We start from the raw sequence: 13,162 nt of genomic DNA, 5'->3' as shown, positions 1-13,162 counted from the left end.
AGTAGTAAAAGTAGTAAACACTACTAAACAGTTTTTGCTTACTATTTCCTGACAGAACAATTAATCATTGGAACAACTTGCCTCCAGAAGTTGTGAATATTCTAACACTGTAACAATATATGTCTAAAATGGTATACCTGTAGGGTTTTCTGCCTGAACAAGGGGTTGGACTGGAAAACCTCCAAGGTCCCTTTCCAACTCTGTTATTCTGTTACTTACTTGACCAGACTGATCCTTTGGTAACAAATTAGAATTTATCACTGGAATTTTAACGTCTTTCATCTTGAAAGACCAGTATGCTAACAACTTCCAGGATAAAGAATTAGCGTCTTATTAATCTAAATTCCTGTGCAGTTATTATTTCATGCAAATTACTCACACATATCTAGCAAATAGAAGATTTATTTTTTATAAAATCTTTTGTACAGGAATTTATAGAAAGAAAATAATTAGTTCATGCACTACCATGTATTGTTATTCCCTACTATGTATTATTATTATGAGTCATTCGGGATTGGGCGGCATAGAAGTCAAATAAATAATAACGATATAGCAAATTAACCAGAGGGCAGGGGTTTTTACTTTGTTAGGTAAGGAGCAAAGAGGATACTGAGGTAATGATAGGACAATTATTCAAGGCTTAGACATAGAGACAAAACTCATGTTTTTTTAGTGGCAACACAGAGTGCAGGAAAAAAAACATCTGTGGGTTTGTGAGACTAAAAAAAAGTTCATTCACTAAGTTAATAAGTTATACTTTACTAAGTAATTATTTATTTTAGAATTTTCAAAATTATTAGATATATTAATAGAAGAAAATGTGCAGTGAAAGTACTCTGTATGTCTTTTGCTTATTATTATACCAGTAATAACATTTCTCTTTTTTAAAATAACAGAATCTAGCAAGTTTGAAATTGAGTTTCCACACTAACTACTGTATACCTACTTTTCAAACACTTTCTGGCTCTTCTCCACAATCTACTGCCTGATGTCTCACGTAGCCTCCATTTTATCCCAAATTTGCTGAGGAAGTTGACTGATTTCACCCTTAACTGTTCCTTGACCTATGAATGATAAACAATGCCTTGTTCATTATCTCACGATTCCACCAAGTACCATATTTTGAGAGAACATGCATTTGCGGTGCACCAGAAATAGAAGACATTGCACATGTGCAATTGTAAACTATACTCTTCAGTAAGACCTCAGTATTTACAGCCCCTACTTGACAAAATCATACACTGGGACTGTAATAAACAATTATCATTTTTTCTTCAGGGTACAAATATATATGTAGTTTCTAGAACCGCTAAGTTTATAGTCAGGGCTGTACAGATGAGAATACGTTTTATAGAACATATTGGGGTGGCATGCAAAGGAGATGAACTTACTTAAGAATATTTTATATCAGTATCTTAGTTTTGTTTAATATAATCCTTTGCACGAGTTATATTCTCATGTTTTACTACTCAATTTTAGCTTATTATACTGCATTTTAACTTATTATTTATTCAAATTCCCTCTATTTTAGCCAATTTTACTGTATTTTAACCAGTCACAGTTTTATGATGACCGATGTGGTCCTTTTTCTTGCTTTGATATGATCGATTGACTAATCAAATAAAGTTGATATTGTTATTGTTATTGTTCCTTGACCTATGAATGATAAACAATGCCTTGTTCATTATCTCAGTGGTGATACGGTGAGACATAAGTTTCTGTTGAGGTTCCTGGGGACACATTCTCTCCACTTCAGCCACAGGACATTGTCCTCCTAGCCATTTTTTTGAGCTGCAAATTCTGTTCTCACAGACATAGTTCCCTCTAAGCTGAGCAGTGAGCAATCGCTCACTTAAAAATCATCATCAACTCAGAGTTTTCCAAACCTGCCCAGAAGCCGAGAGGGAAAGAGTGAGAGGGAAGGAGAGAGAGAGGAAGAGAGAGAAACAGATAGAAAAAAGAGAGGAAGGAAAAGAGAAAGAAAAAGAATGGGAGTAAGGAAGAGAGAAAGAAAATCAAAATCTAGTTTGAAACTAGCTCAACTATTTAAGTGGCATTTTGATATTGATAGAGTTGCCCTATTATGAGCTCACTGTTATAGACACACAGTACAGTATTTTATTTTGAAATTATCTGAGGCAAAACAGGGTGGGTTTTTTGTTTGTTTGTTTGTTTGTTTGTTTATTATTTCTGTGCCGCCCAGTCCCGAAGGGACTGCCGCTCAGACACTATACTTTTCCGCCCACCCCCCCAAAAAATTAGAGGGAACACTGCTCACAGAGTTCCTTTGTGATATGCTGTGGGGCTCATTTCTCTCTCCACTTTTTAACATCTACATAAAGTCACTGGATATGAGGTATCATCAGTATGCTGATTATACTCAGCTTTACATCTCCATTCCTGGTGACCCAAATGCTGCTGCTGCTGCCCTCTTGCGATGCCTAGAAACTTTGGCCCCGGGTTAGGGGATAACAGGTTTGGCTTAAGCCTAGCAAGATTGAGTGGCTTTTGAGTGTGTGGAGTTTCATCTTTATGTCTATGAGATTCTTACTCATCCAGGTTATGTTCAAAGTTGAACAACCTTCTTGGATGAGAAGTGAAATGTCTTCCAGAAAATCAAGAAAGTCCAGTTGCCTCTTGAAAAAGCACTTTTGGGTTTAACATATTTAGTTCTTGATGGGCACTGCCTTAGACAAATCCAATGCACCACTTAGGGGAGGGTGTTTGTTTCTCCTTGACTCATGTCTCCTGCTTGCTTTACATCGAGTTGCCCTCAAAGAGCATTTGGAAGCTATAAGTCAGTGGTGGCCAACCTTTTCTGAAGTGAGTGCTCAAAGCATGTGTGCACCTAACATCCAAAAATGCAATGCACACATGGGTGGTGCGCATGCACCCATCTTTTATGCAGGTGCTCTGCCCCAATCCATGCATCCCCATGCATGTGTGCATGGCCCCGTGTGCCCCATCCTCATGTATGCATCCCTCATATGTACCCTGCCACACACATGTGCAGCCCCCCATGGCATGCACCCCCAATATTGGCTGGAGGTCGGGAGGTACGCATGCACAATGGAGATGAACTAGGGTAATGCCTCAGGTGCCCACAAAGAGGGCACTGTGTGCTACGTGTGGCATCGGTGCCATAGTTTCGCCATCACAGCTATAGGTAGTGCAGCTTGCTGGAAGGTTCTTGAGGTCCCTTGGGCAGTGTTTCCCAACCTTTTTTGAGCTGCAGTACATTATTCATATTTTCAAAATCCTGGGGAACATTGAGCGGGGGGGGGGGGCTAAAAAAACGTTTGGACAAAAAAAATATCTCTCCCTCCCTCTTTCTCTCTCTTCCTTCCCTTTTTTCTCTCTCTCCATCCCTCATTCTTTCTCTCTTCCTTCCTCTCTTTTTTGCTCTCTTTCTCTCTCCCTTCTTCCCTCCCGCTATGTCTTTCTCTCTCCCTCCTTCCCCCTCTTGCTCTCACTCTCTTTCTCTCTCTCTTGCTTTCTCTCTCTCTCTCTGGCTCTCTTGCTATCTCTCTTTCTTTCTATCTCTCTCTCTGCCTCTCTTGCTATCTCTCTTTCTTTCTCTTTCTCTGTCTCTTTTGCTATCTCTTTCTTTCTCTCTCTCTGTCTCTCGCTATCTCTCTCTTGCTATCTCTCTTTCTCTCTCTCTCTTGTTCTCTCTTCTTTCTCTCTCTCTCTCTCTGTTGCTCTCTCTCTCTCGTTCTCTCTCTTCCAATAGCAATATGCCAATAGCAGCAGCGTCGGTGACAGGCAATAGCCGGGGGGGCGGCTTCTACAAGTGGGAGCTCCAGCCCTGGAGCTTCCACTTGTGGCGTCTTGAGTTGCCGCAGGAGGAACAATAGCAGCGGCGGCGGTGGGCAATAGCCGGGGGGGGCGGCTTCTGCAAGTGGGAGCACCTGGAGCTCCCACTTGCAGAAGCCGCCCCCCCCCCCGGCTATTGCCCGCCGCCGCTGCTATTGGCCTTCCCGCGGCAGCTCACGACGCCACAAGTGGAAGCCTCAGCTGCCCCCCCCCCCGGCTATTGCCCTCCTGCCGAGCCCCAACCTCACCTGCTGCAAAGAAAGAAGGCACGAAAATGAAGGCGTGAAGAAGGAAGGCGGGAAGAAGGATGCTCAGCTTCCAGTCTCGGAAGCTGAGCTTCGCAGCACACCTGACCATGTCTTGCGGCACACTAGTGTACCGCGGCACACCGGTTGAAAAACACTGCCCTAGGGTGTCCCATGTTGTATGGGGTATTCAGAGACAGATAACACCTCTGGTGTAGGAGCATGTTGTGTCCTTTTATGGCATTCTTAAGGCAGCTTGCTCACCTTTGGTATCTATCTGTCACTCAGCTCTCACCTGTGGTTCCCAGTAGATATAGCATGTGCAGTGGCCACACCCCAGGCAACAGCTCAGACAAGCTGGCCAAACCAGGTTGAGAGTAGCTGTTGGATCCTGAGCATGTGAAGACAGATTCCGGTGGACTGAGCGGATGAAATCTACTACATTAGGGAAACGGTCATGAAGGCGGTCTCTGCAAGCGATGTGGTATGCTAAGATCACAGCAACAGATGAAAGACGCCCTGATCAACCATTGCGCCCAGACCATCTCCAATTGTCTTGACTCTTATTCTGCTATTGGAGCAAGATGGAATCTGGGAAGAGAGAGTGAGGCTGACTATGCACATCTCTCCTTCACTTTAATCCAAATCACGTGCAAGTCTTCACATCCCCTCCAAGATGTTAAGGTCTTTTTCGAAAACAATGGATGAATATCACAGTGTGTCCCATGTTACACCACTGTTCTGTAAGCTTCAGTGGCTGCCAGTTTGCTTCTGGATCAAATTCAAGTTTTAGAAGCCCCTTATGTTTTGGGGCCAGGATAAATGGGGAACTATCTCACCCCAGTGAGATTGGCCTGCTCCACCTATACTAAGAGAACAGGCTTACTGCAGACCCCATCAATCTAGGAATTCCAGTTACTGGGGTCCAAAAGAGCCATTTCTGCCATGGCTCTCATCCTCTGGAACATTGTGCCTTCCAAGGTGAGATCTGCACTTATCCTTTTGATCTGGCAATTGGCCGGGGGGGGGGGGGCAATAGGGGTATGTAAAGCTTTTTGAATCAGAAAAAATGACACCCAACTTAAAGGCATTACAAAGTTATAATAAAATCTGCTGATTCTTACCTTAGCTGCTTCAGGTGTGTTGAGAATACAACTTCATGATTTTCAGACAACCAGCATTACTTTTGCTGGAATTTTAGACTGGCCAATTTTAGATTATTTACTGACTTGCAGGATTAGACTATTCACTTTGTATCTGCTTATCTATCATACTCTTCATATTTACTATTAATTAATTTATGGATATACTTACTAAAACATTAGTTGATCCTTACAAATTCTAACATATATCTGTTATTATGGTTGAAACTTCAATAGCCTCTATATCTGGGTTAATAATGTCTTTATTCCTGTGTTTCAGTTATGCCAGGCATAACAATAAAGTTTCTAATGTTATCTCTACAACTTGTATATGCTAACCTTTATACTTGCCATGTAACTGGTAATCTTAAGGTAAAAATATTAAGTGAAGTGAAAAAAATCACAGAGATGGCCACTCCTAGACAAGATTAATTGGATAGGATGAAGGATTAGTACCTGAATCTTGGTCAACACCAAGGAAAGGAAATTCTACACCTTCAATGACGAGATGGAAGCACTATTGCAGTTCCCACCCATCGACAAACCTGTGGCAACCTTAGTATCCAAAGCCCTGGTACCATCCGAGACAGCTGACAGTCTTAGGCCAGATGACAGGAAGGCGGAGACCTTGCTGCGGAAGATGCACCAGATGTCCAGTTGGAGTCTACACGCAGCTTCAGCAGCGTTCTTCTTCAATAGGGCATCGATCATGTGGATCCAAGAAATGCAGGCAAGGCTGGGGCCTGAGGATGCAAACTAATGGCCGCAGCTGAATTCTCCACTGACGCCACCCTACATGCAGCAAAGTTCTCTTCCAGAAGTATGGCAGACACATTGTCCTCGCGATGCCTTTTGTGGCTATGCAATTGGCAGATGGACACGAAATGAAAATGGCACCTGGCTTCCTTTCCCTCTCAGAGCTCCACGTTGTTTGGAAAGGCACTGGAATCCATCCTCATGGAGGACAAAGACAAACGGAAGGTCCTCCCCAAGGCCTACAAACGATAGGAATGTTGCACTGCCCTTACTACCAGAGACAGCCCTTTCGTTGAGATCCTTCCTTGGGCGCGGCCCTGCCACTGAGGTCGTACTTCCAGGGTCAGTACAACCAGTCATCCTTCAGAGGTGACAGATCCAGGTTCCAAGACAGATCTAGGAACTATCAACAATCAAGACGCCCATTCAAAGGTTTCAACCAAAGGGGCTTCAGACACAACAAGTGACTCAGCCTCCTGGGAGACTACGTCCTCAGACGAATGGGCCTTGGCCACGGTGTCACAGGGCCTGAGGCTAAAATTTGTGCAGAACCCACCCAAACGGTTTTTACAGTGTCCAGTATCCCTAGACCCCCAGAAACGGGAACTACAGAATCAAGAAATCACCAATCTCTTGGACATTCAGGCTATCGAGAAGGCGCCACACCCTCAGGAGGGCATGGGGTTTTACTCAATAGTCTTTACTGTTCCCAAGGCATCGGGGGGCTGCAGACTAATCTTGAACCTGAAACAGCTAAACATCTGTATACACTACAGGAGGTTCAAGATGCATTCTCTCTGTTCCATCGTAGCATCAATTCGATCACGAGACTTCAATAGACTTGAAGGAGGCCTACCTCCACGTCCCAATCCACCCGGCACATCGAAAGTTCCTTCGCTTCTCCCTGAAAGGAGTACACTATCAATACAGGGTGATGCCCTTTGGCCTCTCGTCCGCCCCAAAGACATTCACAAAACATTTGGACGTCTTGACAGCCAGCCTCCGCTCCCAATCCTTCAGAGGGTATGCACTTCTCCTGCGCCCCTTGTCCAGCCTTCTACCTCCCATGGAACCTAAACCTGAGTATATCCCATGTTGGACTCTCCTTCCAGTGCAGTGGAGAAGAACTGTTGTACCTACCTGAACGGTCTTCTCGATGCACTGGAAGGAGAGTCCAAACCCTCCCGGCCATTGGGCCCAGGGGTGCTTATCCATTAGAGTTCAGTTCCAATTACATGTTGCGATTGTTGAATAAATGTTATTTGGTTTACCTTCAATATTGTTTTCGTTTTTTAAAACTGAGCTACTGGGGCAGCTAGGGGATGGTACCTCATTAATATGCTAATCTAAACTCAGTCCCTACCAATGAGACTAGAGAATTACCCATGTTGGACTCTCCTTCCAGTGCAGTGGAGAATTACAGGACTTCTCCTCTAATCTTGTGCATTGAGAAGAACGTTCAGGGAGGTACAACATATGTATGTTTTAAATAATGATAATACAGAACAATTCAGGCATTGTCTAGCAGTATGAAATTTCCATTATGTTTTCAGAATTTTTAAAAGGCAATTCAGTACATCATTTTTACTTATTTCTAAATGTCACAAATATCTTGTTTTATGTAATTGATGAAAAATGTAAATATTGCAATATCTAAAAATTTAATTTTACTTTAAAGAGTTATATATAAATCTTAAACTTGAAGATATCTAACCTGCTTTAACAGATAATGGCTTTGTAAGTTGCTGAAGGATCAGTGGGAAGAACATTAAGCAGTCCCATACTGTGAGAAGTGTACTCTGTTCTAGACTACTTATGCAATTGAGAGCATATATCTCTGGGGCTCAGCACACTTCTCTTCCTTAGAATTTCAGAATTTCCTTTGGATCTGTTAAAGCTTTCAGACAATAAGAGTTTAAGATTGTATTGGTGGTTGGTTTCACTATGTGCATTGTGCACTATATTTCCCTGGGCACACAGATATCCAATGTTTTACATGTCTGTTATTAAATAGATTTAGCAAAGGTACCGAAATGTTGCATTTTCCCTATTTGTTGTAATATATTTGAGGACATTGAAAGTCTCCCCTTACTAAGTACATTTAAAGAGAAGGAGTCTGTATATATTTGTATTGCCTGGTAGATCTGGGCCTTCACTGTTTGAAAGCAAATTTTGTGATAATAATTGCCCCTCGATGATATTGTAAATATTTCCTGTTTTGCTACTCAACGAAATAAAAGCCATAAAATGTCAATGTTTATATATGTGTGTAAGTTTGTATGTGTGTAGACAAACACAGATTCACACATGAAATATAAACGCTTTAGATATGTTGTACTTTATATATTAAAATAAATATATTTAACTATAGAGATATAAGTTCTTTAAAAATTGAAATAAATAATTGTATTTCATAAAACATTCTGTAATTCATAGATACTTATAAAATACATTCTGTGTATTTGATTGCAGGTAACAGAGTTAAATGTGCAGCAATTTCAAGCACAGTTTGATATTTTCTATAATGAAATATAATGCAAAAAATTAAATATCCAATATCAATGGTTTCTAAATGGTTTGATAGTTATTTTTTGTCCTTTTACACGAAGAGTAATTTATTTCCCTTTTTAAAGTGTGGGCAGAGTGATTACTAGTATTCTGTAATGTAATTGTGTTGCATTGATAAAATAAAAATTGTCCTTTATCTGTGTCCTGATAATGTCCTGATAATGTTCAATTTACAGGCTGGCTTCTCTGCCACCTCTTCACTGCTTTCAGTATTCCAGTTCTCCTCCCTTCCTGCTCTGAGAGCTCACAGAACTGTTTGAAATCCACTGGTACAATTGTCAAATCAATTATTCATTCTCTGCAATTATACTTGCACAAAGAACATTTTGCTGGTCTGAATGATGATTAAATTAACAGCTATTCCAGCTGCCTGATAACATCTAATAGAATATTCATAAGCCCAAAATGGAATGAATTATCTCCATTAACTTCATCATGTTCACTTAATTACATGCTTGTTATTGTATTTACACCTTGTTAGATACCGCTGAAGCTGATCCAGTGGCTGGCCAGGAATTGGAAGCGTCTGTCATGGGGCAGTTGGAGCGCATTTTGTAGGAAATGCTATTTATTTTAAATGCTCCACCTGCTGGGAGCCAAGGTTAGTCAGCAGCACTGAGATGAATTGGGAAACGGGGTGTAAAAAGAAATAATGTGCTTCTGACAGGCTCCGTGGCTTTTAAGTTGCTCTCATTCAGCCACTTCACAAAAAATTATTTTATTCCATCTTTCAGTGATGATGACATGATTGCTTTGGGGTAATCATTTACCATTCTGATTTTATTTTTTGAAGTAAATTGTCTGAAGTAATAGGTTCTTGGAATTACAGCATGTCTTTCTTTTTTTCTGCAGAACTTTATTTAAGCTTGTCTTCCAGCATTTAACCCGAGGCCCCTTTTTTGTTTGATCTTCTAACTTTATTTATACAACAGTGCTTAATGATCCTGCAGAATGCCCCCCCCCCATGTATATATACACTCCCCAAAATAAATAAAATAAATCCTGACCAATATGCTGACAGTATTTTATATCCACAGCAAGGGGGCATGTGCAATTTATTTTGGAGTTAGAAATACAAAACAGCTTTTTCGCCCAACCCCTGATACAATCATTCATCCTATTGAAATAAATTTATCACTTTCAGGATAACTTTGCTCTTGTAAAATATGATAAAAGCACTATTTGCGCTCTCTGATACCTCGCTACAATATTTTCTCACCCCATCACAATGTTCTTTATTCTCTTATAAGTAGCAAGGTTTCTTGGCCAGGCCTCCTCACTCATATCTGCAACAACTCCTTTCCATAGCACTGGATGCAATAAAGAAAAATAGCTCTCCACATTGATTTGAATCTGAATTAGACCAAAAATGAATGGACTTATAATCATACTGCTAAATATTTGTGAGATCACTGTAATAAAGCACTCAGATCCTATTTTTATTCAGCATAGTAGCATATATTTTAATAACAGAACAAGGAAGGTGAGGATAATTATTTTTAAGCAAAAGAGACTCTGTTTGTAGAATAATGGTAGTTGACTTTAATAGCTAATGGTGATAGTATCAATGGTCTTTTTTAAAGGGTTTTGTTTGTTGGTAAGAGGGAGATAATTCTCATATACTGTATTAAATATATTTTTGTGTCAAAAAATCTAATAGAATAGAAGAATGATTAGGTATTTGAATGGTTATAATGTGCTACATTGTTACTAAAAAGAAGAAATGGTGTTCGCTATCAGAAGAATATATAAAACAAAAGTTGGATGAAGTGAAAAAATTGTTGAGGGATTTTTGTAGAAGTAATAAGACCTTTAGTGTCCAAATATTGACTAGCTTTCCTTGAATAAATCTTATGCATGTAATATGTAGATTAACTGAATTAAAATTAGTGCAGTACATAGTTCACATTTGTCTGTAGAGTTATGTACAATAGAAGAATTTACTGACCTTTATATATGATAATAATACTGAGATTACTAGGTTTTGGAACACATTTGTGTTAACATCACAAATGAATATTACTTTTAATACTTTTTAATAATCACTGATATCCGAGTCTGCGGAGAGGAGCGGCATACAAATCCAATAAATAAATAAATAAATAAATAAATAAATAAATAAATAAATAAATAAATAAATAAATAGATAGATAGATATTTGGAGGGGGGTATAATGCTGCTAATTTTTCCTCTTTTATGTTGACATAGTAAAAATGATAGAGCTATCATCATGAATAAGGGTGCAGTATGTTGCAAAGTGGGGTATTTGTAATTTTAAAAAGACTTGCCTTAACTGATTTCATAATTGACAGAATATTTATTTAACTTACTGTAAATTGGCACACCTCTAGACAGAGACAATTATGACTGATTGTATAACATCTGACAGAATCAATTATGACTGACTGCTGTTTGCTATCTTTGCATAGAAATTGATGAAACACAGGTATTTAGGACAAAGTTTAGTGCTAATGTTCCTGTATTTGATATAATTAAATACAGCAATGTAGAGGAAGTTTTTTTAAAAAATCAGCTTCTAATGGTTTATAATTTAACATATTCTTCAATAAAAAGCTAGCTAAATAAGAATGAGACACTGACTCCTGAAGATAATTGAATAAGAACTGTATGTACCAACCTAAAACTTCCTAAATGAAAAATCATCCATTGCTAAAATTCTCCACACTTTTAGAATTAACAAAAATTAAGTAATATTTGAGACAATAAATTATCAGCTTTGCTCACTAATAATTTAACATGGAAAGACTAAGTGTCCATTAATTGGATATAAAGCCAAAAAAGTCTTCTATATTTATTTGTGCACTATTTTAATAATGAAAAACTAAATAATGAAAATATTTAGAAGAATGCTAATACATTTTATAAATTCCACATTATCCTCAATTATTAAAATACCAATTGATAAATGTTTAACTTAAATTGTTTTTCTTTTATACTTTACATCATTCAGTTAATTGTGTGTGTATTTTGTCTTTAAAAGTTAGGAAATCTTTAGGAAGCTCCTTTTGTGAAAACATTACATAGTATATATCTTGTTTTGATATTGTAAAAGACTATTAGATTTTTTTCTGACACAAATGTAAAGGGTATGATTTATTAATTGGATTTCTATGCCGCCCCTCCCCGAGGACTCATAGCAGTTGGTATAATATTGTGTTCTATCCATATATCTGAATGTTCCACAAGTGATTTCCATCATGTAACAACACTGTTTTCAAAAAAGATGAATTGTTGTATTGATTTAAATTTATTTAGGAAAAAAATGAGTTCTTATATGCATCTCCAAGTTGGATGGTATGGTAGCTTGAAGGTATTGACTGACTGTGCGCTATACAATTGTCTTTTACCAAGGAGAGCATAGAACGATGCTGGTTGCCATTCTTGCTCTGCTGTGTGGCAGTGCAAATAGTCCCCTTTCTAACCAACCTGGTGGGAAAAGTCAATATCCCATCAGTAGAGGAGGTAAACACATCAGGAGCTGTGTCTCTCATCTTCCCTGCTCTATATTACTACAGTTCTTTAAATCTATTCTCCCCAGTCATCAAATGCATTTCTGTCATTTAAATGCATATAGTGCTGCAGTACAAATAAGACTGTAGTCTAGTGGTGTACTTTATTGTTTTATATTTAAAATAAAACATTCCTCATTAATTTTGCAAAGCACTTTTCTATATTAGCAATATTATATACATAATTATATGTCTCTAATTTATATGACTATACATAGTATAAAAGTATAAAGATATAGTATATTGTGTGTGTTTGTGTCCCTACTGTTTGGCTGCTTGAAATAATAGTTACAACACATAGGAGCTAGCAGCAAGTGGTGGAATGACTAGACCCTTAATGACCCATAGGCTGATAAGGCATCTCTAATTTACTGCTCCCAAATTTTCTGAAGGACACCATTCTATTACCAGATAATATTACCATACTAATATTACCAAAGTAAGATTTAATTAAGCATCTTCTACACATGAATGACAAGATGAAACCCAGTTATATATCTCCACCCCATGTCAATTCAGCGAAGCTGTGGGTGTGATGTGCCAATACCTGGAAGCTGTGAGGGTCTGGATGGGAGTTAACGCGCTCAAACTTAACTCTGACACAAGACCAAGTAGCTGTGGGTATTGCCTTTGAAAGATCACATTGATTGTCCATCTTTTGTTCACAATTGTGAAATTACACCACCCACCCCTAGAACAGGTTTGCAATTTGTGGGCATTGGTCATTACCTTTAAATCCCTACATGGCTTAGGGCCAGACTATTTTCGGGGACCGCCTTCCAGCGATCGATAATTTGGTCTTCTCTGGGTCCCATCAGCTAAACAGTGTTGGCTGGTGTGCCCGCGGGGGAGGGCCTTCTCTGTGGTTGCTCCAACTCTTTGGTACCAGCTACTTCTGAGATCCAGACCGCCCCCACTCTACTAGCCTTCTGGAAAACTGTAAAGACCTGGCTTTTCCGGCAGGCCTGGGGCTATTGATCTGTTGATACGCCATCGGGATCCATCCATTAATGACATACAGTGGTACCTCTACCTAAGAATGCCTCTACTTAAGAACGTTTCTAGATAAGAACCGGGTGTTCAATATGTTTTTGCCTCTTCTTAA

The 13,162-nt window shown here is 39.2% G+C and overlaps 1 protein-coding gene across 3 annotated transcripts in view; it reads left to right on the top strand.

The window, feature by feature from the left end:
- POLA1 (DNA polymerase alpha 1, catalytic subunit) overlaps positions 1-13,162 on the top strand; it is an 801,468-nt gene that overhangs the window by 768,723 nt on the left and 19,583 nt on the right. Inside the window, exon 37 of one of the 3 annotated variants that reach the window (XM_070750674.1) lies at positions 9,009-9,128. The exons of the other annotated variants lie outside the window; for them this stretch is intronic. Within the exon in view, the coding sequence (XP_070606775.1) occupies positions 9,009-9,085 (77 nt within the window). The 3' untranslated portion in view covers positions 9,086-9,128. The remainder of the gene's footprint in view (positions 1-9,008; positions 9,129-13,162) is intronic. 3 annotated transcript variants of the gene reach the window in all.

This window comes from Erythrolamprus reginae, chromosome 4 (genome assembly GCF_031021105.1).
Source record: "Erythrolamprus reginae isolate rEryReg1 chromosome 4, rEryReg1.hap1, whole genome shotgun sequence".
NCBI classification, from domain to species: Eukaryota; Metazoa; Chordata; class Lepidosauria; order Squamata; family Dipsadidae; genus Erythrolamprus; species Erythrolamprus reginae.
The sequence above is the reverse complement of the archived record's forward strand: the minus strand, read 5'-3'. Positions and strand labels throughout refer to the sequence as shown.